Source organism: Molothrus aeneus, chromosome 3, assembly GCF_037042795.1.
Source record: "Molothrus aeneus isolate 106 chromosome 3, BPBGC_Maene_1.0, whole genome shotgun sequence".
In the NCBI taxonomy this organism is placed as follows: Eukaryota; Metazoa; Chordata; class Aves; order Passeriformes; family Icteridae; genus Molothrus; species Molothrus aeneus.
This window is the reverse complement of record NC_089648.1, coordinates 95,256,052-95,278,174: the sequence shown is the minus strand read 5'-3', so window position 1 is coordinate 95,278,174 and position 22,123 is coordinate 95,256,052. Positions and strand designations below refer to the sequence as shown.

General features: G+C 42.9%; 1 protein-coding gene across 2 annotated transcripts in view; it reads left to right on the top strand.

Moving 5' to 3' along the window:
* The first annotated feature begins 1,035 nt into the window (after positions 1-1,035).
* Positions 1,036-22,123, top strand: part of SMAP1 (small ArfGAP 1) — an 87,428-nt gene continuing 66,340 nt past the window's right edge. The window contains exon 1 of one of the 2 annotated variants that reach the window (XM_066547450.1): positions 1,036-1,259. In XM_066547450.1, the coding sequence (XP_066403547.1) occupies positions 1,142-1,259 (118 nt within the window). In that variant the 5' untranslated portion in view covers positions 1,036-1,141. The remainder of the gene's footprint in view (positions 1,260-22,123) is intronic. The other variant, XM_066547449.1, reaches the window with a different exon arrangement.

The following is a 22,123-nucleotide window of genomic DNA, read 5'->3' as shown; positions in this document are numbered from 1 at the left end:
AGAAATGATCTGACAAAAAGGATGTTACTGGTGAACAGACTCTATAAGAGAGTACTCAGCAGCAGCAAAGGGACCTGATACAAAATGGAGGAAGGGGACAACAGAGTCATGGCATTTGGAGGGGCAAAGTGTAGAGGTGCACTCTTGGTCCCAGGAAATCAGCCCGGGCTGTGCTTTTCTGCAGGTACTTTGGATCCAACTCGGACTCCCCCAGAGCATCTCACCACCTACACACGAGTGGAAAAGCACCGGTTTCCTCACTGAGAGGTCTCTGCCGCCTGTAAAGCTTTAGTTCAGACAGAAACACGTACTCTTGGAGAAAGTTCACAGGGCGAGTTCCGGCTATGGCAGCGTCCATTCAATCACAGCGCTCTAAGTGCTTGTATTCCTCCCCCAGCAGCGGCCTGGAGAAAAAGACAACTGTCCCAAGGACACAGGGTGCCGGATCTCACGGACCTGCAGAACCCTTGGCCGTGTTTTGGGGTATTTACCACCGCTGGGTCGGTAATACACGGGCAGGGGCGTCCGATCGGTGGGCTGTGCGTTCCGGGGGGTTCACACAGCGGGACACCCGCGGGCTCCGAGATACCCGCACCCATCCCGGGCTCCGGGGCATCCGCACCGCTCCCGTCCCCTCACGGGCTCTGGAGCACCCGCACCGCTCCCGTCCCCTCACGGCCGGGGCGGGGCGGGGCGGGGCGGGGCGCGCTCAGGTGCGGCGGTTCGCGCCGGGCCCCGCCCTTGCTCCCGGGCACCACCTGGGGGGCGGGGTCAGGTGCCGGCGGATGGACACATCACGTACTGCGTCCGGCTGACCCCTCATGCCCGGGCACCGCGCCGTGCCCTTCTAAAGCCAGGACGGCGTGGTTTGCTCTTTGGGAAGCGCCGCGGAGGGGCGACATCGCGGCGCGGCCTCGGGGACCCGGCGGACTATTTGTCACCCCCAGAATAAGGGACTGTCGTGGCCAGGGTGGGCGTGTGCGCGCGCGCCATTCCGGTAGCGGGCGGGGAGGGAGGCGGAGGCGTCCGCGTCCGCAAGTAGTTCCGGTTGAGGAAGTCGGCGCTCGCGGCCGCCGGTTCCCGTGGCCGCGCCAGGGCAGGAGCGTTCCCGGTCCCGCTCCAGCGCCGCTCCAGCCCCGCCATGGCCACTCGCTCCTGCCGGGAGAAGGCGCAGAAGCAGAACGAGCAGCACCAGGCCATCCTGGCCAAGCTGCTGCGGGAGGAGGACAACAAGTACTGCGCCGACTGCGAGGCCAAAGGTACGCGGGGCAGGGGGCGCGGGGCCCGGCCCGGGCTCGGCGCGGCCCCGGCGGGTCCCACCTCGGGGCGGCCGCGGGGCCCGGCTCGGGACCGCGCCACGTCCGCAGGGTCGGCGGGACTGGCGGGCGGCTCCTCCCGACAGCGGGCCCGGGGGCGGTGGCAGCGGGGTCGGGCTCGGGGGCAGCGGCGGGACAGACGGACAGACAGACAGCCTGACCTTTCGGTGTGAGCCGCGCTCCGCTCTTCCCTGGGCTGGGCTGCAGCCGCCTCGTCTTCCAGCGAGGAGCCCCCAGCCGGGCTTTATGCAATGACTGGCCCAGCCCTTTCCTGAAGTTTCACGGCCGTGTCCGCTTCCTGCGCTGCCAGGTATCGATCTGGAGCGGGCCGTGGCCTTCGGAAAGGGACTGGCCGATGCCAGGGGTAGGTGCCAGATGAGCTGAATGTCGGGTGTCCAAAACAATATACCTTGCCTTGCTGACTCAGTCAGAATGCCGGGCTCTGTGAATCTGGATGTCTCAATCTGGTTAAATGTGTCACAGATGTGGCTTTGGCGAGGAATAGAATTTTGAAGATTGTATCACTGGCAAATCTTACAGTGCTTTATTTTTTTTTTCCCTGCACAAAAGTAGATATATATTTGCGTTTGTATTTACCTTGAATTCTGTGGTTTTCAAATGGAAATTTGTAGCACATCCCTCTTTCATCTAGAGTCAATTTATTATGATCTTGTTCTAGGTAAGGTGGCTGCACAGTAAGTTATTAAGTCTAATGCTTCCTGAATAACAATTGGGAGTTCACAGTGTATGATTAATGCCAGAGCTGCCTTGTTCAGTCCTTCTCCTCATAAAGTGGAGGTGAAGTGTGAGTGAGCTTCGTTTGAGCAACCAGAAATGGCACTGTGTTTGTAAATTCTCTTCCCATCTGTGTGTGCTACTGGATTTCACTGTGCACACAAGTCATGCCATGCACAATCACAGACAAGACTGTATTGTCTTAATGTAAACTCTTAGAAGTACATGATATGGATTGCACCAAAGACAATGGGTCTTTATATTTTGTAAATAACTCTGCCTAACCATTTCCAAACAGAGCTCCTCTTGCCCCCTGACAGCTGGTTACCATGTAAATGACTCTTCATAACCAGTGGCTCTCTGGAAAAAGCACATTTGTATGTTTCATCTATTACTGGCATTTTTACTTTCATGCTGAATGCTGCTTGGTGTTGCTTGCTGATGGAATTCCACATGTAATTGTTCTGTAGCATTGGCCTGAGGGCTGTGTTGCTCAAGATTGGAGTCCAGAATTCTCCGATCACTTGTCCCATCTTCCAAGTTTTCTCTTTCTAACTTTCGCTTAGCTAAAATGTTTGCACATCTCTGTAACCCTCAGTGCTCTGTATCTTTTGCCCTTTCAGTTCAGCAGTGCTGACACTTTCAGCTTCCTTTTCCTTATATTTGTGTTAATAAGTGGTTTTATTCACTGTTCTTTTCTTTGGTGCTTTCTTTCGTAAGGTCAAGCTTTGGTGTATCTTGAATTTGGTTTTCTTCTTCCTGTTCAGGTTCTGGAGGACCTACCAATATCTTGACCAGGCTGTCTTCTGCTAGTACATGTTCATTCAGTTTTTAAATTTCTAGTAAACTGTTTTACTTAGGTACCTACTAAAATCTGATGGCACTTTTGAAAGCTTCTTGCTTTTCTCTTTTGCTGTTTCTGTATGCCAGAAGCATGGCTTGCCTTCACCCTGTCTCCAGGAAAGGTGGTATGAAAATACTGGATGATGCAATGTGAGGGACTTGTGGTTTGGCAGTTCCTTTTTTATTTATTCTATTCTTCCCTTCATGTTTAATTTGCATTTGCTTCATTCTGTTGTAGCAATTTTGATTTTAAATCCTGTATCATATTAGCTTTGTAGTGCTATCTGACTTTGCCTGTACTGTGTATGTTTGGGGGTTTTTAATAGTTGGAAGGAAGAGTGTGGAATGATAAACTTGCTTTAGTTGCAGCTCTTCTAAAGGCACTTGACCGAGATGTGGCCATAGATACACAGTTTGTGGAGATTTCTTACTTGAAGTTTAGGAAGCTTCTTTGTGGGAAGGAGGGTTATGTGAACAATGTTGAGATGCTTCCACTATACCCTCAAGTCTGGATTTCCATATACCTCCAGAAGACAGCTCAGAAAAAAAAGGAAACATTATCAGTTGTTAAGTTGAAAATCAAGCTTATCATGAGCATGCAGTGCCACTGTTGAACTCTGCTTAAAGGCTGCAGCCAGCTGTTTTTTCCTAATGTATTTAATGTTTAATCCATGGTGTATGAGTGCTCATGACTTGCTGCTGTCTGGCAAAGCTGTAGTTTTGCTAGTCCTGGAATGCAGAGCTGTCTGAGGCAGCAGCTATTAACGTGGCTCTGTTAGCTAACCAGAGCCTGCCAGCTGTCTGGCATTCCCCAGCCTGTGAGATCTCCTTCACCTCTTGCAACACTAGCAGCATCCCTTTCATCTCTAGTCCTGTTTGTTATTAGTCTGGCGTTTCCTATGGTCAGTTCCACTGGAGAGCCTCTTGATCCTGGGTTCTGCAGAAATTAACACGACAAAATGTTAAGGACTTCTCTTGTGTCCGTCCTGGTTTGGCATGTCTTTGGTTTTCTTTGTGTTATGTATTCTTTTTTTTTTCTTCGCAACGTTGTCCACTTTAGTTGCTGTTACTTTCCTCTCTTGTGTGAGCTTTGCTCCTTTGTCTGTCCTTCTCCCTTCTGTTGCTCAGTAGGAGGTTCCAAGTTCTGTGTTTTGTTTCTTTTTCTGTTCACATAATTGTGTGGTAACATCTTCATGATTAATTCCAGTTGTTTTAACTGAGTTGCAGTTGTCTTGGGTCTTATTCTGTCAGTACTTAAAAACATCGTTTCAGTATGGTCTTTCAGATTGCTGTCGGTTCAGCATGGGCACTTAACTAAAACTAATTCCTTTCTCTCACCCTAGATATTATAGTATCTCTTAAACCTGAAGTATTATATTTACCCTGGGCTTCTTTTCAAATAGTCACATCCAAAGGTTGTGGAAATCTTGCAGATTATACTTGTATATCTAGCTGCTATTCTTTGAGGCTCTGGGAATTCTTAAGTAGCTAGACATAATTTAAAATCTTACAAATATCCTTTTGACCCTAAACAATGTATGTGTGGTCCTATTGGCATATTTGCCACTCATTACTTTCATTGCATCTACTGTAATGCTACTGTTGAACTCTTCCTTCGTATCAGTAAGGTTTCATATCAATATAATGCTGGCTTTTACTTCTTGCATCAAAAGGTGATACAGGATCTCACTACCATCCTGTCACTCCTAAGTTACTGAGTTAGCTTTCCTTGACCTGTATAGGAATGCCATATGTGTTGCCTGCAAAGAAGTTTGAAGCGTGCACCTTTCCAGTATTTATTGTATGCTTGCTCTGTGTAAGAATTAGAAAAAGCTATTTCTTGGTCATCCTCAAAATAATCTGTCATTAGCAGTGGTCTTGTATCAAGAAGGAACCTATTCTTTGATTTGTGGTCTGTTTCTTCAAGTGTAAGGTATGCAGATACATTGGATGGCTTTGTAAGGTGAAGAATACAGCTGAGAACACATCTGCCAGAGTAGTATTAAGTAATAATTAGGATTGCTGGCCCTGGAAACAGTTTCTAGAAGTGATTTTTATTCTGTATTTGACTTTTGCCTTTTCAAATAGCTGCTCTGAATCTGACTGTTGCTGCTAAAATGTGTTGGAAACTACCTGTTGTAGGGCCATACGGTGGTTACCATATGTCACCTTCAAATTGTAAATCTTGCAGCTGTCAGAGAGATGAGATGATACTTCTGTGGGGAAGAAACCTGAAAATTAAAGGTTCTGGAACTGTCTTTGCAATCACTGAGACTTCTGAAAGAGTGAGGAGGCTGGGATGACATTTGACAAGGCAGTTCTTGTCTGTGTACTGTCTGTTCTTTACATCCCTATCTGAACAGCTGTCTGCATAAGGAGCTGATGTCTTCCCAGTGTTATGTTACTAGGAAGAACTTACACTACTGTTTCTGATACTTGTAGGAAATAGTAGGGTATGTTGACAGATTAAGCCACCCTGAACTTTTGAAAGAGAGGCAACTGAAATTGCTTTGTGATCCTTTTGTTTGTATAACTAAGTAAAGCTGGCAGGAATTGGAAGGATGTAGGAGAAGTTGTATCAGGTATACAGACTATGCTGAAAGCTATTGTAAAGCATTTGAATTTTTCTTACTTTTCATTGTAGAGGGAGGGCAATGCATTTTTTAAATTGTGGTTTCAATCCTAATATTTGAATCCCATAAGCAATAACACCTCTTAGAAATCTGTCAAATGAAGCCAAAATAAAAAAACCTCAAACTGTTAACATCAGTTGGGGACCCTTTGACTATAGGGGCTATAATTTGCCATTTCTGTCTTGCTTATAACATGGTAGAAGTCTTCTAGACTTGTGTTCTTATTGCTTGACAGCAAGGCTGGTGTTGTTAGGATGCTGATATTAAGTACTGAATCAGGTACTTAGAAGTTGAAGTGTGTGATGAAGCACAAAAAGAGATTAGTTTCAAACATGATTAGGAACAGTAATCAGTCTTATGCTCCCCATTTACAGAGGCAGCTGCCCTAGACCAAGACTGATGGCCTTCAGTTTGCAGGCTTGCTTGCTTAGATGGACAGTCCTTTGATTCTGCTGAATATCTTGTCTCCTTCTAAGAAAAAACCCTGTGAATGTTCTCTGACATACCTTTTCTGTCTGCTGTGCTTGTATTTGGATGTTGTCTTTAAGACCAATGGATTGACTACTGAAGTCTGTAAATTCATCTCCCTATCAAGAAAGCAATTACCTGAGTGTCAACTGCTTTAGGTTTTTTTAAAACTGTAATCAAGTTAAAATAACATAATTGGAAACTTGCAGACCTTGGTGTAAACAACTGTAGATGTTTTGGGCCTTCAGAAAATGCAAATAAATTTCTGTATCAGAGGAAATGTTCTGGGGTTTTTTTTTTGGTTTTTTTTGGTTTGTTTTTTCGTTTTTGTTTGCTTACTTCATGCCTGATAGTTCTTGAAGCCTGTTTAAATGATCTGTTACCAAAATCACAGTACAAAGAAGCACATTGACACTGTTGCTTGTTCAACCAGATTAAAATTGGTTTACTTTGGTTATAATATTAATGAGAATACTCTTCAGTGTTTATAGTTGTACTGTACAGTCACTGAATATCTGTGTGTGACTGAAGACTTGGCCTTCTGTCTGAAGAGTGGCAGGTACAGGTCCTTGGGAGTGTGGAGAGAGACCCAACAGGAAAGATTGGTACTAATATTTGTGTAGCTAGAACTTAACTTTAGCTTCCCTAACAACTAACCAATCCCAAGCATGGTGCCTCTTAGCAGTGGGAGAGAAAAGAAATATAGTTTAAGTAAGTGGGCAGACTAGCTATGGAAAGAAATCTGTAGTATCCCAGATATGTTTACAGCTGCTCAGACTCCTTTGTGTAGACATTCAAGTCTTGCATATGATCTCGTCTATGGCTGGGAGACCAACCTAAATATTTGTGTATGATCATCACTTTTTGTGAAGCTGCCTTGCTGTTCACTTGTTTGATGTCTGGTCTTTTAAGTGTCTTAATCTTGCCTGTATACTTTAATAGATAGTGTACTTCTTTCTCAAGCAGATGGATAACTCTTACAGCTCACTGCCCTCAGCCTGTGCCAGGCATCAGCTTTTGCCTCACTGTCAGTGTAAGGAAGCTTTGTGGCAGCTCATTGACAGAGCTCCCACTAGGGCAAGGCACTGGCTGCTGTATCTCCTCAGGTGAAAATCTTTCCTGTCTTCCTCCTCAGGCAGAGGAACCCCTCCCTGAGAGTACACTAGGGGAATAGAACACAGATGGATTATGCTGGACATCAGTTCCACACCTCATCTCTGGCACAACTTCTAGCCCTATATTGAGGTTCAAACACAAAGTACTAATTTACTCCTAGCTGATTGTGCTCTATGGATATTCTTTACCGGTTGTTGCAAATAGCACGTGTTTCTGCAGGTCACTCAGATCAGTAAACTGCTGGTGTTTCTTTGTGAACCCTTCTGTTGCAGGGTTCACATTGCTTCTGTAAGATAAGCTTGGGAAGGATCATGTGAGTGTAACAGACTGGAATATGAATTGACAGATACAACTGGAGGCCTCTGGCTCTCCAGTGGGGCTTTGCAATATCCTTCCTTAAAGAATAATGAAAGCAAAGCATTTTGATTCAGGGTTGTTCTTACTTAAGTTTAGCAAATGAAATTATGTATCTTGAGCTCTAATAATAGTAAGGAACTTTATCACTAGAAGTCCCACTCATAATCTGGCACTTAGCTGCTAGTTTTCTGGCCTTTTTGTCAAAGACAGTGCCTTCAGAGACCCTTAGGGACCAGAAACTCACTTTAGTCTCTCTTGGGGCTGTATAACCAGGGTTTTTTTCCTGATTTCCTGCTACTGAATAAAAGTACCTCAATGCTCTTATTCTGTGTGCTCTTACCTGTTGCTGACACTGGTTGGATGAGACTGAAGCTTAGGAATTAGCTGCTGTTGCAGCCCTGAGAAGAATAATTGTCTCCCCCAAGAAAGGAGCCTTCAAGACACCTCATTTGGTGGGAAAAAAGTATGGCAGCCTTAGCTTAGGACTTCTGAATGGGATGTTGCAGTGTTGGGGGGCACTAGTGGCCTCTTTAAGGAAGGGTGTTGTTTCCATCTCCTGACTCTTACAGTGCAGAAAAATATTTTCAAATAAGTCACAGGAAATACGTTTAGCTTGTAATAGAACTGCATTATTTGCAAAGTTGAAGGCTTTTTTTCCCAAAGTGGATGTGATCTCTATTCTTCAGGACTTCAATTAACCTGACTGTGTGAGACCCAAAGCAGCATGATTGAACTTAGAATTGCTTTGACAATAGGCCAGACTAGGTGACCTCCAGTGATCCCTTTCAACTTAATTATTTCTGTGATTACTAATACAAATATTTTTGGGACTTGTTATTTTTTATTTTTTTATTATGTTGCAAATCTTTAGATTCTCTGAGATGTATTATACAGATGGAGAAATCCTTACATGCTTAGTTTGCTGCCCTGTGTTCAGAAGTTATTGGCAGTCCAAGCTGTTTCTGTTCTGTGGACCATAAGGATGGGACAGTTCCTGAAAAGGGATTATTGCTATTGATGAGACCATGCTCTTGCTTTTTTAAAGTGCAAAACACCCCAGTTCTTTTGGTCAAGGCTGCAGGTGTGTGTTTAAGTGGTTCTGAAGCTGCAGTTCTGCCACCCTTCAGTGATGTGCTCCTGCTGGCTGCTGTTTGTACACTTGGTCTTTGCTTTGTTCCTGAATTTCCTTTTGCGGAATGGAAGGATGCTGTGTTCCATCTTTGGTCTGAATGCTATAAAGAAGAAAGAGCAGCTGTGCTGCAGCCTGTATCATGTCCTTGTACACGACACAGAGGAAGCAATTAGATATATCTATGTGATAAGCAGACTTTTAGGGAAGTACCCTTTCCTGGAAAGGTGACTCCCTCTTTAATGCATGCATCCTATAGGATTTAAGAGTCAATTATCAGACGTTACTCGGGAAGTAGTCAGCAGGTGATTTAGCTCAGGTGTCACATTGTATTGGACTGGCTTCATAAGGTTCATTTGAGCATGATTCAGCTTTACTTTAAGAACTCTGGTGCTTCACAGTGTCTCTTGTGGCCACAGCTAAATTCTCCTAGACATAATGGTTTTTGCCTTGTGAACAGGCAAAGTTGTTCAGTGATACCTTATTTTCATGTTGAGGTGGTTCTGAAGAGTTAGGCTGATGAATGCATGGCTGGTTAAATCTGTCTTCACTGTGCTGTCAGTAAGTTGTTTTCAGATATTATGGCAGAGTAAAATGAGTTAGGACTGAGCTGTGATTTTTATTGGCATTGTTGAGTGGGATAGCTCACAGCTGGAGGACTGCAATGGGTAAGTAAGGTGCTTAGGAAGGGCAGGCTGGGATGGTGCTAAAGGGGAGTTGCTGTGAGAGCAGTGGGGCTGCCTGTAGCTTTACCTGGAGATGGGTGAGCCAGTTGAGAGCTTATGAGTCAGGAGTGGTAATGAGGATTTCCTCAGACAACTCAAGCCTAGTGTTCACAGGCTTTCTTGCTAATAGGGTGCTGGGACCTCCCTTATTATTTTCTGGGGAGAAAACACAGCAGGGAGTAAGTAATCAAGGAAGTTTCTGGCATGCATTGATGCCCATATCTCAATACAAGTGCTTGCAAACAAGCAGTGACAGGTTGAGGATGTAAAGGTTAGGAGTAGTCTTGGCTGCAGTGGTCATGTGGTAGAAGAGTTCAGGATCTGAACTGGAGATGGCAAAGCAAAGAGTAGGATTACAGCCATAATCTTCGAAAAGGAAGATTTTCTTCTGTTCAAGGGTCTTCTTGGAAGAATCATTTGGAAGCTGGTTCTGAGCAGAGAGAGCCAGGAAAGCTGGTTGACTACTTCTTAAAACTCTGGTGGCATATTGCAATGAATAAGAGATGGTACAGAGGCACCAGGGGTCCTGCTTAAACGAATGAAGAGCTTCTGAAGAAGCTCAGACACAAAAAGGAAGCATGTAACAGGTGGAAGCAGAAGCATCTTGGCCCAGGATGAGCCTGGAGACATCATCCAAGCATGCAAATGTGTCTAGGTCAGAAAGTCAGTGTCCATGTGGAGTTTGATCTTACAAGGTATATGTGAATGGCAGCAAGGGGGGCATTTACAGATAATTGGCAGAAAAAAGAATGGAGAAAATGTAGGCCTGCTGCTGAATGGGGAGGGGAACTGCTCATAGGGGATGTGGAAACAACTGAGACATTCCATGTCTTCTTCACGTTGCTCTTTACTAGTTAGACTTGTTTTCAGCAACTGTAGGCAAGGAAAGCGTACTCTCAGTTAGTAGAGAAGGATCAGGTTTGGGATCACAGGACTCTAACAGGATGCAGCCAGGAGTGAGACAGGGTGGCCCAGGTAATTTTGTGGTGACTATCATTAACTGAGGTCATGGTGACTGGGGGATGGGTTTTGGGGGCTGAACTCAAGCAAATGTCCTTACTGTCTTTGAAGAGGGCAAGAAGGAATGTCTAGGGAACCGCAAGCCAGTCTGCTGTGCCTTTGTTGCCAGAAAAATGACAGACCAAAGAATTCTGAAAACACATGAAGAAAAATGATGGGCAATAGTTGGTATGGATTAATCAAGGGGCTGTAATGTGTGACGAACCTGATAACAGCCTTCCACACTGAACCAAGGAAGATGACCAGCTTGGTGGATGAGAACAGTGAGTGTTTTCTTACCTTGACCTTTCATGGGGCTTTGGAAATGGTCTTGTAACTTCTTCTTTGGTAAGTTGGTGAAATGCTTTCTGGATAAAGACACGGTGAGGTGGACTGAAAATAGCTTAGAGGCTAAAATGCCAGGCTCAGGGTGGTGATCAGCATCCTAAAGGTCAATGGGAGGCCAGTCCCTTTTGGTGTAGCTCAGGGATTGTTCTTGAGGCCAGCACTGTTTAACATCTTCATTAATAACCTGTGTGACCGGATAGACCCTCCCTTGGCAAACCTGATGGGATGCAAAGCTGGGAGGAGTGGTTGATAAACCAGATGGATGTGCTGCTACTTTGGAGCAGGAAAGTGAACACGTGGAAGAAATGAGCCAACAGGAATGTTAGGAAGTTCAACAAAGGGAAATGCAAAGCTCTGTCCCTAGGGAGGGGATGTTGGCAGTGCAAAAGAGATACTGTGGATCAAAAATTGTCATGAATCAGTAACGCACCCTTGCCACAAAGACATCTTGGACCGAATTTCCAGAAGAGAGTGGTCAGTATGTGGGGGCAGGAGATCCTTTCCTCAGCACTGGTCAGACTGCACCTGTAGTGCTGTCCCATCCTGGGCTCCAGAAAGAAACAGGAGCAAGGCTGGAGCAAGGCTAGCAAAGTGGCATGAAGGGGAAGGTCAATGTGCCTTACAGTCCAGTAGAGGCTGAGGGCACTGAGATTGTTTAACCTGGAGAAGACTGCTGGGGGGTTCTTATGCATGTGTATAATAAATACCTGGTGACAGAAAGTAAAGATGATGGAGGCAGACTTGTCTGAGATATCTAGTGATAGGACCAAAAGGCAATGAATAAAAATGAAAATGCAGGAAGTTCCACTGAAAGATAAGGTTTTTTGTTGTGGTTTTTTTTGCTTGTTTTGTTTTTGTTTGGTTTTCTGTTGTTGTTTTTTTTTTTGTTCTGTTTTGTTTTGAGGGTGTTTTGTTTTGTTTTGGGGTGGGGGAGGGTTGTTTGTTTTTGGTTTTTTTTATGTGTGTGTGTGTGTGTGTTTCTGGTTTTGTTTTTTTTTCTCCAGGAAAGGCTTAATAGGATCAGGTTACCTGGAGAAGCTGTGGAGCATGCAATGTTGAAGCTCCAACAATCTGACTGGGAACAGCCCTAAGCGACCTGCTGCATTCTCTGTGCTCTGACCACCAGGGCTTGGACTAGCTCATCTTCTAGGGTCCCTTCCAGTCTCTGCTACTTCAGATCCATTTCAGTTGTTGTATCACTTACAAGCTGATATGGAGTCCCACTGCAGATACCATGTAATTTTTTTCCTCTTTCTCCCCAGTGGGCACACTTCAGTCTAGGTCAATTCAAAGCAGATTCTTTGTTTAAAGTTGAAGTCCTTTATGAGAAAGCGATTAAACAGTAGTAAGTACAGACTGTAGTAGAGCTTTTTCTTGAGTTTTCAAGAAATACAGAAATCTTCCTGTGGTTTGTGCATCCAGAGACAAAATGACCAAATCTAACCATGTAAAGCAAATTGAGATGCTATGGTAAAAGGGTTACTCATATATTGTGTTTGGCTGAAATTTCTAAGTCTAGCTAGGAATATAACTTCACAACTTTAACTGTTCTGTAGGGCTGGTAGAAAGTTGCTTAGAGCTAGTGTCCCTTGTGTCAGAAATTTCCCTGGATCTTAAAACTACTGGTTTGAACTCCATGTTATGACTAACAGAGATTTCCCTCTGGAAGACTGGGGCAAAAAAGATTCTACAGATCTACAGAAGATACTACAGATTCCTGGTTTTCTTCAATTCTGGCCTCTTACTTGATTAATGTTTGAGAGCTTGAGCAATATTAGTTCTCTTAACATTTTTCTCTTGAATGGCTTCATAAAAATCCATTCAAACAAAACTGCTTTATTGTTTTAGTGATAACTTCACAAATTTAAAATTTGAATGTATACCTCTATATATTCATCTTTGTTTACAGCAGACTATGATTATGTGATATACTGCTAACTCCTGCTTATCTTCCACTGTCTTGTCTTGATCACTTTTTGCTTTCTGTTACATGATAAACTTGTATGTCTGAGTACATATTCTCAAGCAACTCCTGCCCAGTGCTATGAAACAACCCAATCAAGAGAACCTGAGTTCCTGCCTTGTTTCCTGCTTATCCAAAATACTGATGAGATGTGTCTTCCTCTGAGCAGAGAAGCCAGATGCTTTTCTGCTCTGAGGTAACAATCTGCAGAGGAGGAAGAACTTGGAGGAACAGAGAACATCCTTGTGCTGCAAGTCTGTGGTAGATGTAGATATAGACTGCTGATGTTGTAGCTTATGGAGTTTGTGACAAGTTTTATGGGGGAAGCTCATCTGTGTGGTGTTTGTGTTCTGCCTGTCTCAGTAGCCTTAAACTGTCAATTGCCTCTTTCCTCTCTTCAGGAAAGGTGTTTGTTTCTGGTAGAAGATGGAGAAAAAAGAGGTAGAGGCTGTAGCTCAGTGCCTGCCAGAGTGGAGCTGTGGACAGCCATGTGAGTTGGAGGCAATGTTGCCAAGCAACTGACTTTGCAGGTGTGGTTTGGTGAAGGAGCAGTTCTTTTTCTAAAAGCTGTGTCAGGCTATGATTTTTTGTTTAAAAAAGAAGAAAAAAAATGGAGTAGGTAACTTTCTCTCTTGTATGGATGAGAAAAGGAATACAATATTCCACATTGAGCTATTGATTGCTATACAAGAATCTAATGCATTTTTTACTGAAGTCTTTGAATGGAAATGAATAAAGTTTCATAGTACAGGACCTCATTGGTAGGATTAAAGGCAGTAGTAGTCCTATAAGAAATTCTGCAAAATGCATTCAAAAATACCAGGTTACATGATGCAGCTGAACTTGTGGGTGGATTCAAAACATGGCAGTGAGGGACAATCTGGAATGGATGATGATTTGAAATAAGCTCCTGGCAATGTGTGCTGAAGGCATTTGGCTTTAAATTTGTCATTCATAACAATTTATAGAAGCAACCAATGTATTGATAAGCAATTATGCTTTTATAATATAGGGACTGATTATCCTATTAAGGTGTGTATGTATGGGGTATTTGTTCAGTTGTCTGTTATCTGTAGAATGACAGAAATATCCCTTTAAACATGGCAAATGCCACACTTTATGTGCATCCTTTAGATCTTCTCGAGCACTTCAGCAGGGGTGAAACCAAAGAGGCATGTCAGTAAGACACTGAGTGCAGGCTTTTTGGTCTATGTCCTCATTGCCAAGTGATACCTGGGTTATCCTCAACGTTAGATGCATTGAGCTGCTGTACTGGGGTTGGCTGAGAGGGGGTAACTTTCCATAGCAGCACTTGTGGTGCTGTGCTTTGCAGCTCTAGAGGGGTGTTGATGACACACCAGTGTTTCAGCTGGTGCTGAGCAGTGCAAGTGCAGCATCAAGGCTCTCTTTAGCCTCCCCTGAAGGCCACTGGGCTGCAGGTGGGTGAAAGTTTGCCAGGGGATGTAGCCAGGACAGCTGACCCAAACAAACCCAAGGGATAGGCTGTGACAAGTGACAGAGCAAAAGCTTAGAGGAAGCAGGGGAATGGGGAGGTTTTGTTGTTAGGGTGTTTGTCTTCCAGGGCAACCAACTGTTTACTGAGACCTCGCTTCCTAGGAAGTGAATATCACCTGCTGATAGGAGAATAAATATTTTTCTTCTTACTTCTGCATATGGTCTTTGCTTTTCTTTATTAAACTGCCTTTATCTTGGCCCATGAGTGTTTTTATCTTATTTTCTCCTCTTTGGTGGGTACATGATGACCAGACCAGGTTTATGCACCACAACTGCTGAGGGTTTCTTGTGTGTTCTAAGTACAAAGTAACTGTCATTCTCATTAATAAAGACTGTGAAGCCTTGGTTCCATTTTCTAGGTGTTCTGCAGCATAGAGCAAGCAACTTCTGAAAGAAGTGATGGATGCTAAATACCCTTTGATACTTGTCTTTTTCACTGAGATTTCTGTGGAGCTTTCTGGGTGTTCATGGAGTCCTGCTTTAAAAAGGTTACTCCAAAAATGTGTTTGTGGAACAAAAAGATTCTGTCAAGTGTTTGGTCTTAAGTGAGAATTTGAAAAATATGCCAGATCCAGGATCTCATGCCTGAGAGGCTTGCAAAGTTTTGAGAGCACATTTGGAGAATTGATAACTTCTCAAGCAACCTTAATCCTGCTTTGAACTCATAATCACAAGTCTGTATTCCAGACTGAATGCAGCTACCACTTTGGTATTGTATTCCATTTCTCTTCTGGCATCTGAAGAAAATGGTATTTTGAGGAAAAATACTGTACAGCTACAACTTATTTTCTACACAAAATACAGAAGATCACTCTGGAAAAATAACTTGCGCAGAAAACCCTCCAACTTTCTCTCCATTTTTTTGAAACACAAATCTAGTTAAATCAGCTGTGAAGAGCACTACTTAAAAGTAAATTTGTTCTTTCCTTTCTCAGTCACATGTAGCTGATATAATGATGTCTGAGTATTGATGATTGTCTGTCATGCTGGAATGTTTAACTGTGTTAGTTTGAATTATATTTAATTTAGTATCATCATGCAGGAGACCAGTTTAGTTTTAGGAAGCAAGAAGATGCCATTAGAAAAATGCAAAGCACATTTAAGCCTTGAATGTGTGGCATGATGCATTTGAATTGGATATAAATAAGTTACTTTGTAGTTAAAAACGGCAAAATTTTCAAATACTGGACTGAGTTTTTCCTCAAAGAGTTGGTGAAATATGCCTTAGAGTTGTTCAAAACAGCTGAACAAAGCCCTAAGCAGCATGATCTAATTAGATCTGATTGAAATATGAAGTTAATCTAAGTGACCTCAGGAAGTCCATTTATGCCTAGATTATAGTTCCTTTGTTCACTGACTGAGAAAATACAGAAGTTAACACCTGCTCTTTAAAAGATAGATCTCACAGAGCATAGATACCTTCAGTTGTGTGGATTGGCTCAAACCTAGATTCAGGGAGGGGTATTGAAGCATTCCAAGGTGTGATCCATTTGCTGAGACTTGAGCAGAGTGCAGTATTGGGGTGTAGCTACCCTGACGTGCAGGGCATTTGTGGGAAGGGTTTGTGTCTATGACACTGGAGCTTCAAGTGGAGAAAAGGTGTGATTCTGCTTGTCCTCTTCAGCCTATTCTTTTCCCTGGTCTTCTGTTAATTTAGTACCCTGAGCTCCACTGGAAGTTCTGCTCTGAAGATTGACAATATTGTTACAGTAAACTCGGGGTCAAGACCAGAGATGCATTTGTGAGGTACGCTGTTCCTGTGCCTGAGAACTGTGGTATATTAGTGTTTGAGGGTGGGCCAGTGAGCTCTCTGTAGGAAAGAAATGAATGGTGCAGCCTAAAAATCTGCTTGATCAATTCTATATAACCTGAAGAGGAAGTGAGACAGTATGTAGAGGAGAAATGTAGATTAATATCTGCAGTGGATGTGGATTTTGTGCATGTGGATGCCAGTGGGATGGCAGAGACTCAGAAGAGTAAGATTTAGAACTGTGCCCACAAGCAAGGCAAAATAAGGAATTAATTCACTACTTAGCATCAGCAGGTGGGTGTTTTCAGAAGGTTTTCCAGCCTTCTCCAGGAAAGCAGTTGCATCACACGTAATAGTTATGTAGTTACTCACTCCAAATGTCTCTTTCTCCTTCATACTCCAGTTTTTCTTGCTGAGCACAGTGTTATATGCCATGTCCCTTTGGTCAGATGGGGTCAGATGTCTCAGCTGGGTCCCCTTCTGGCCTCTTGCTCACCCCCAGCCTCCTCACTGGCAGGACAGTCTGAGGAGCAGAAAAGGCCTCAATGTTATAATGTAAGCACTGCTCAGCAATAGCTAAAACATTGGTGTGTTATTGACACTGATTTGGTCTCTGATTCAGAACACACCACTTAGGGCTTTCTATGAAGAAAATAAACTTCATCCCCACACAAATGAATATAGCAGAGAGGATTGGTACATGAAACAATCTGGCTGGTCATTATAGATGATTTCAGGATATTTCTACTGTCTAGAGGCTGAAATGTGGCACTTTACTTTGCCTGCTCATGGCTGCTGGAACAGGTGTATTTTTTGCTCAGTATAAACTGGCTGGGTGGCCAGGCCCAGAGAGTGGTGAATGGAGTCACATCCATCTGGTCACTTATGGGGTACCCAGGGCTCAGTCTTTGGTCCAGTCCTGTTTAATATCTCTATCAGTGATCTGGATTAGTGTCTTGAGTGCACCCTCAGTCAGTTTACAGATGATGCCAAGTTGGGTGGGGCTGTTGATTTGCTGGAAGGAGGCAGGAAGGCTCCACAGAGGAATCTCAACAGGGTTTATCCATGGGCTGAGGACAGTTGTATGAGAATCAACCAGGCCAAGAGCTGGGTCCTGCCCTTGGGTCACAACAATGCCCTACAGTGCTACCAGCTGCCTGATGGAAGAGGACCTGGAGGTGCTGGTTGGCAGCAGCTGAACGTGAGCCAGGGTGTGCCCAAGGAGGCCAGTGGCATCCTGGCCTCTATCAGCCACAGTGTGGCCAGCAGGAGCAGGGCAGGGATTGTGCCTCTTTGCTTGGCACTGGTGGGGCTGCACCTCAAATCCTGTGTCCAGTTCTGGGCCCCTCACTGCAAGAAACACATGGAGGTGCTGGAGTGAGTCTAGAGAAGGGCAGCAGAGCTGGTGAAGGGTCTGGAATGCAAGTCCTGTGAGGAGCAGCTGAGGGAGCTGCAGGTTGTTTAGTGTCGAGAGGAGGATGCTAAGGGGAGCTCTAATCACTCAATCAGTTCTTTGAAAGGAGGTAGCCAGGTGAAGGTTGGCCCTTTATCCCAGGCAGCCAGTGCCAGGACAGGAGAAAGTGGCCTCGGTGCCAGGGAAGGTATAGATTTGATACTGGGGAAGATTTCTTCACTGAAAAGTTGGTCAGGCATTGGAACAGGCTGCCCAGCTCCACTGCCCGAAGTGCTGAATCATCATCATCCCTGGAAGTATTAAAGTGCAGGTAGATGAGGTACTTGGCCCTGTTTGGTTAATGGTGGAACTTTAAAATGTCTTTTCCAACCTTAAAGACTCTGATTCTATGGCTCTTGGATAAAGAAGCTTCAATCTCTGGTTTCTCTGCATCTTTTATCAAATTTAGTCGCTTGTTGGAGGGGCTATGGGAGTTCATTTACCATCTTTGTTATGTACCAGAAAGCACATCCCTGGAGTCATTGGGGACTGCACAGAGCTTGTGCAGTTTTGGAATGTTTATTTAAGGATCTCTTCAGTTATATTTGGGGAAAAAAAGTAAAGGAAAGCTGATTAATGCAATTGCTAGATAATGTCTCTGCCAGAGAAAGGTTCATTCTTGTTTATGGCAAACAGGCTACATGATAAGCCTGTCTGGCAAGCAAATCTTATCTCTGAGGTTTTTGTCATAGTTAAAGGAAGAACTTTAATTACTGACTGAAGGGGTTTTTTTTTGAATCAGGTGTTTATATAATCTTTGTCCTTTGCCTGGGTGTGCAGAGGGGTTATTACATCCTAACAGAATAGTATAGGTTTATAAATTTCTTTTTCTTTTTAGTGATGCTTTTACTTAATGCTTAGCTATCAGCTTATGAAAACATTTTGTAAGAGCTCACTGTTGTCCATTTTCCCTATATTTCTGCATATAAGAGAAATATAAATGGTAAACTTAAAACAGTGTTTTAGCATTTCCTTGCTGAAAAGGGAAAAATTGCAGTCAAGACCTGCTCCAGAAGCTTCCTACTAATACTGTAATATGCTACATAACCCTGACTTTTTTAGAAAGCACCAAATGCTGCTAACAGGAAATGACAGCTTGCACACCTTATTCTTGCAGCCTGAACTCTGACACAAGCAGTCTTTCTCTTCACGAGTGAGCAGGCAGGATAAAATTGGAGTGCTACCCCTTAGCCAAATTGAAATTTTATTTCTGAGGCTGTTAGGTTATTGAATGTAGCAGGGCTGGCACCCCTGTCATCTCTGATACTTGGGGCACTGACTTTCTTTCCAAAGGGTGCTGTAGCAGCCGCCAGGCTGGTAGGAGTGCTCTGGCTGTGTCCTGTGCATGTGTTCTCCTGTACAGTCACCAACACGGGCTCAGGCTGTCCACGTGTGGTTGCCAGCCAAGGTCAGGAGCTGCTCTGTTGACAGTTCAGAAGTTGATTATGATTCTGCCTACCTGGCTTGTGTGGGGATGGGTGCAATCTGAGGTGTGAAGTACTTCCAAGTCAGGAATGCAGCCTTTGGGAGATGGTTTTAAATGAAGTTTCCTTGCAAAGCACTCAGTTATGTTGATATTTTCATTGAAAATAAGTGTTCTAATGAGGTAGGTGTTCTTTTTAAATTCTGTCATCTGATTCCTAAGATAAATAGGAGGTCTTTGGAGGGCAATTCTCAAAAAAAAACCCCTCCTTTTTCTTGTAATTTACATGAGGAGGCATCCACTGTGTATTTGTGTATATAACTTTATGCTGAACTCTAAACATTGTATTTTATTTCACAACTTAGCTTTTATGTCCTATAGTCAACTAATAGTTGATAAAATTACTTTATTTTGGAAAAGGAATTAGTTAATAAGGTGAAACAAAATTCTTTCATTTTGTCATCTTACTAGATTGCTTGTGCCAAACAGCTGTTAGACAAGAAAAAGACCTGTTCATTTCAAGAATAAACTGACATTACCTGTGTATCTCCAATAGCTAATGTAACCAACCAGTCCTCTGATTTACAAACTGCACTTGCATATTCCACACTAAATTTTCTGTATAAAGCTTTGGCCGTTTGAAGTTACTTGGATGCTTGGATGCATTCCAGAATTAAAGTTGTTGTTGTTAAAACCACTTGATTTTGTGGCTTAAACATAGAATTGAAGGAACATTCATGTCACTGTACTTCTTTTCTAGGTGAGGCTTGATACAACCCTTGACATTTCTTTGAAATGCTTTTAGCAATTTTTGATGCTACAGAAGCAAGTGAATAAGTGCACCGAAGGAATAATTGAAACTGATATGTATTTCTCTCTCTGACTTAGAGAGGTGGGACAGAGTTGTGCAGGGGAAGAGTTTAATTCATTATACTTCTACAGAGCCTATTTGGAGTTATGAAGAGATCTGCACTTAATGGGTTTTTTTGATGGCTTTCATGAAAAATGGTTATCCAAACCAAAAGACAAACTTGGAGGAATTCTGTCCATGAAACTCTACTACCTATGAGACACTGGCTAAAAATAGCTAAGTAATGATTCTAAAGCTTGTCTTCCCACTGTTCCTGCAGTATACCTTGAACCACATGAATCTAGCTGCTATTCAGCTGGGCTCTGGAACAGTGTACTTGAGTTGTCTGCCTTCAGAACAATTTCATGCTGTTGAGTTTGACTTTATTTAAAATATGAAAACAGCCTGTTAGAAACAGTTATTGTTCGAGCTCCTGTCACGCTTTTCTAAATGTGGTAAATTTTAAGTTCTCAAATTCTGGTCTTGACTCTCTGAACATAGGTGTACTGCACCAGCTGTGAGACTGCTAACAGCTACCATTTATGTTCTTTGTTGCCTCTGTTTATATAAAAAAGTATTTTGCGGCATACTTTGACACCTTAAAATCACATGAAGACTGAGCTTGTGTAGTTTTCCCAGTCATGGGTATGGAAATAAAGCAAGGAAGCTTCTTTTACTGTAAAGGAAGTTATGGTTAATGTTGGAGTAGATGTGACATGAGAACATGCTTCAGGCTATTTGTTCTGTTTAATCAGAAACTAATTCAGTGGATCAGGTGATGAGTAAATAGTGCTTTATCAGTAGTCTCAAAAGACATAAGGTTCAAGGGCCTTGAAGAATATTTCGTAGAATAAAGATTCTTGTACTGTGGTTCTTACATGATTTCCTTTACTTCAAGATCTTTATGCAAGATCTTCTGTTCTTTCAAAGGTTTGCTTAATTCACAAAGTCTTTCAATGGAGATTAACATTGCAATTAAGCTTTTCATCTTGGGGGTGGGTGGGTGCTGTTTTCTTGGAGGATTTGTTTCAATCCCCCACCCCATTGAGCCCAGGAGTCTGTCAATCAGAAATGGAGATAGTGGATCTCCCTTTTATATGAAAAACTAAGCAACTGCCAATGAAATTAGTAAGAGATGGTCTTTGAACCAACAGGATTAGACTGAAAAAGCATGATAGTAAATTATTTGTTTGGAGCATTTCAGTATTATTTTGATTTAATTGCTGTCTCTAATGTGTTATATTTTGAACAGAGAAACTTGGAGAAATCTTTGTAAGTTTTGCATTTTTCTTTTATTCTTCCCTGAGTAACCACTGGAGAAGTGACTGTTTTGTGTTGACTCTGATCTTCTTGTATTGAATTGAATTACATAAAATATAACTGCTGCTTACTTGTTTTCCTTCTTTTCTCTCTACCTGCTAAGAAAGGGTGCTTGTCTCCTGTTCACAATCTTTATTTGTATTTCAGCTTGGAAAAGTTAGATATTTTCTAAATATATTCTTTCCTAACTTAATTGAAATCTCGAGTAGCAGAACACTTGAGCAGTATGAATTGGGTGTGGGAGTCATGCAAAGAGAGAGAGCTTTGCATGGGTATGCTTGGATGGATGCAAAAACTGAGGCTTTCGTTGGCCAAAAGTGATAGTTTTTGGGAACTGCTTAACAACCACTCGGGATGAGTCAGGTGTGAGCATTTTCTTGTAGTTAATTCTCTGTTCCACAAGATGGAGCCAGTTCTTTGGGAAATCAAGTCTGTCAAACAGCAGCCAGATTAGGGGAAACAAATGAGAGTTAAAGTAACTTCACTGCACTTATGGGTAAAGGACAGGCAGGGTGCTGTTGAGAGAAAAAAGGAATTGTAGTCTGTCAGAAGTCTTGAAAGATGTTGTCCCAAGATAAATTTGCTACAGACAATATTAGAGATGCAAAGTTAGTACTCTGTTATGTGTAATTCTTGGCTTCCTTCCTTGTTGACTTTCTAACTCATAACTGCAAGAATGTAAAGTGAAAAGTAGCTTTGTGTTTATGTGCCTCTATCATACAAATCATATTTAAAACTAGTTTTGACAAGCTTTTTCATTTAAAACTTTGTCTCAAAACTTATTAGTTTCCTGGTAAGCTAGTTTTATGCACATATTGTAAAGGATTCAGAATTATTTGCTGAGATGTAAAATGGTTGTCCTTCCCTTTAACAACACGTGTAAAATTGAAAGGCTCCATGATTGCTTTTTTCACCCCAATTCAGACCTCTGTGTTCTCTCTATAACTTAAGATGTTTCGTGAGAGGGGTCAGCACCTGTATTGAGCAAAAGGAGTGTTGCAGTATTAACTGCAGTTGCAGAAAGCTGAAGAGACCGTGGGGGACTGATGGAAGGAAGGAAGGAAAATCTGAATTGGTGTAATGAGGAAAGCAGCCATCATCATTCAACTTGATAGTCAAATCTCCACTGAAATTATTCTTGCTATTTAGTGAATGTCTCCCAGTTACATCATGTTCAAAT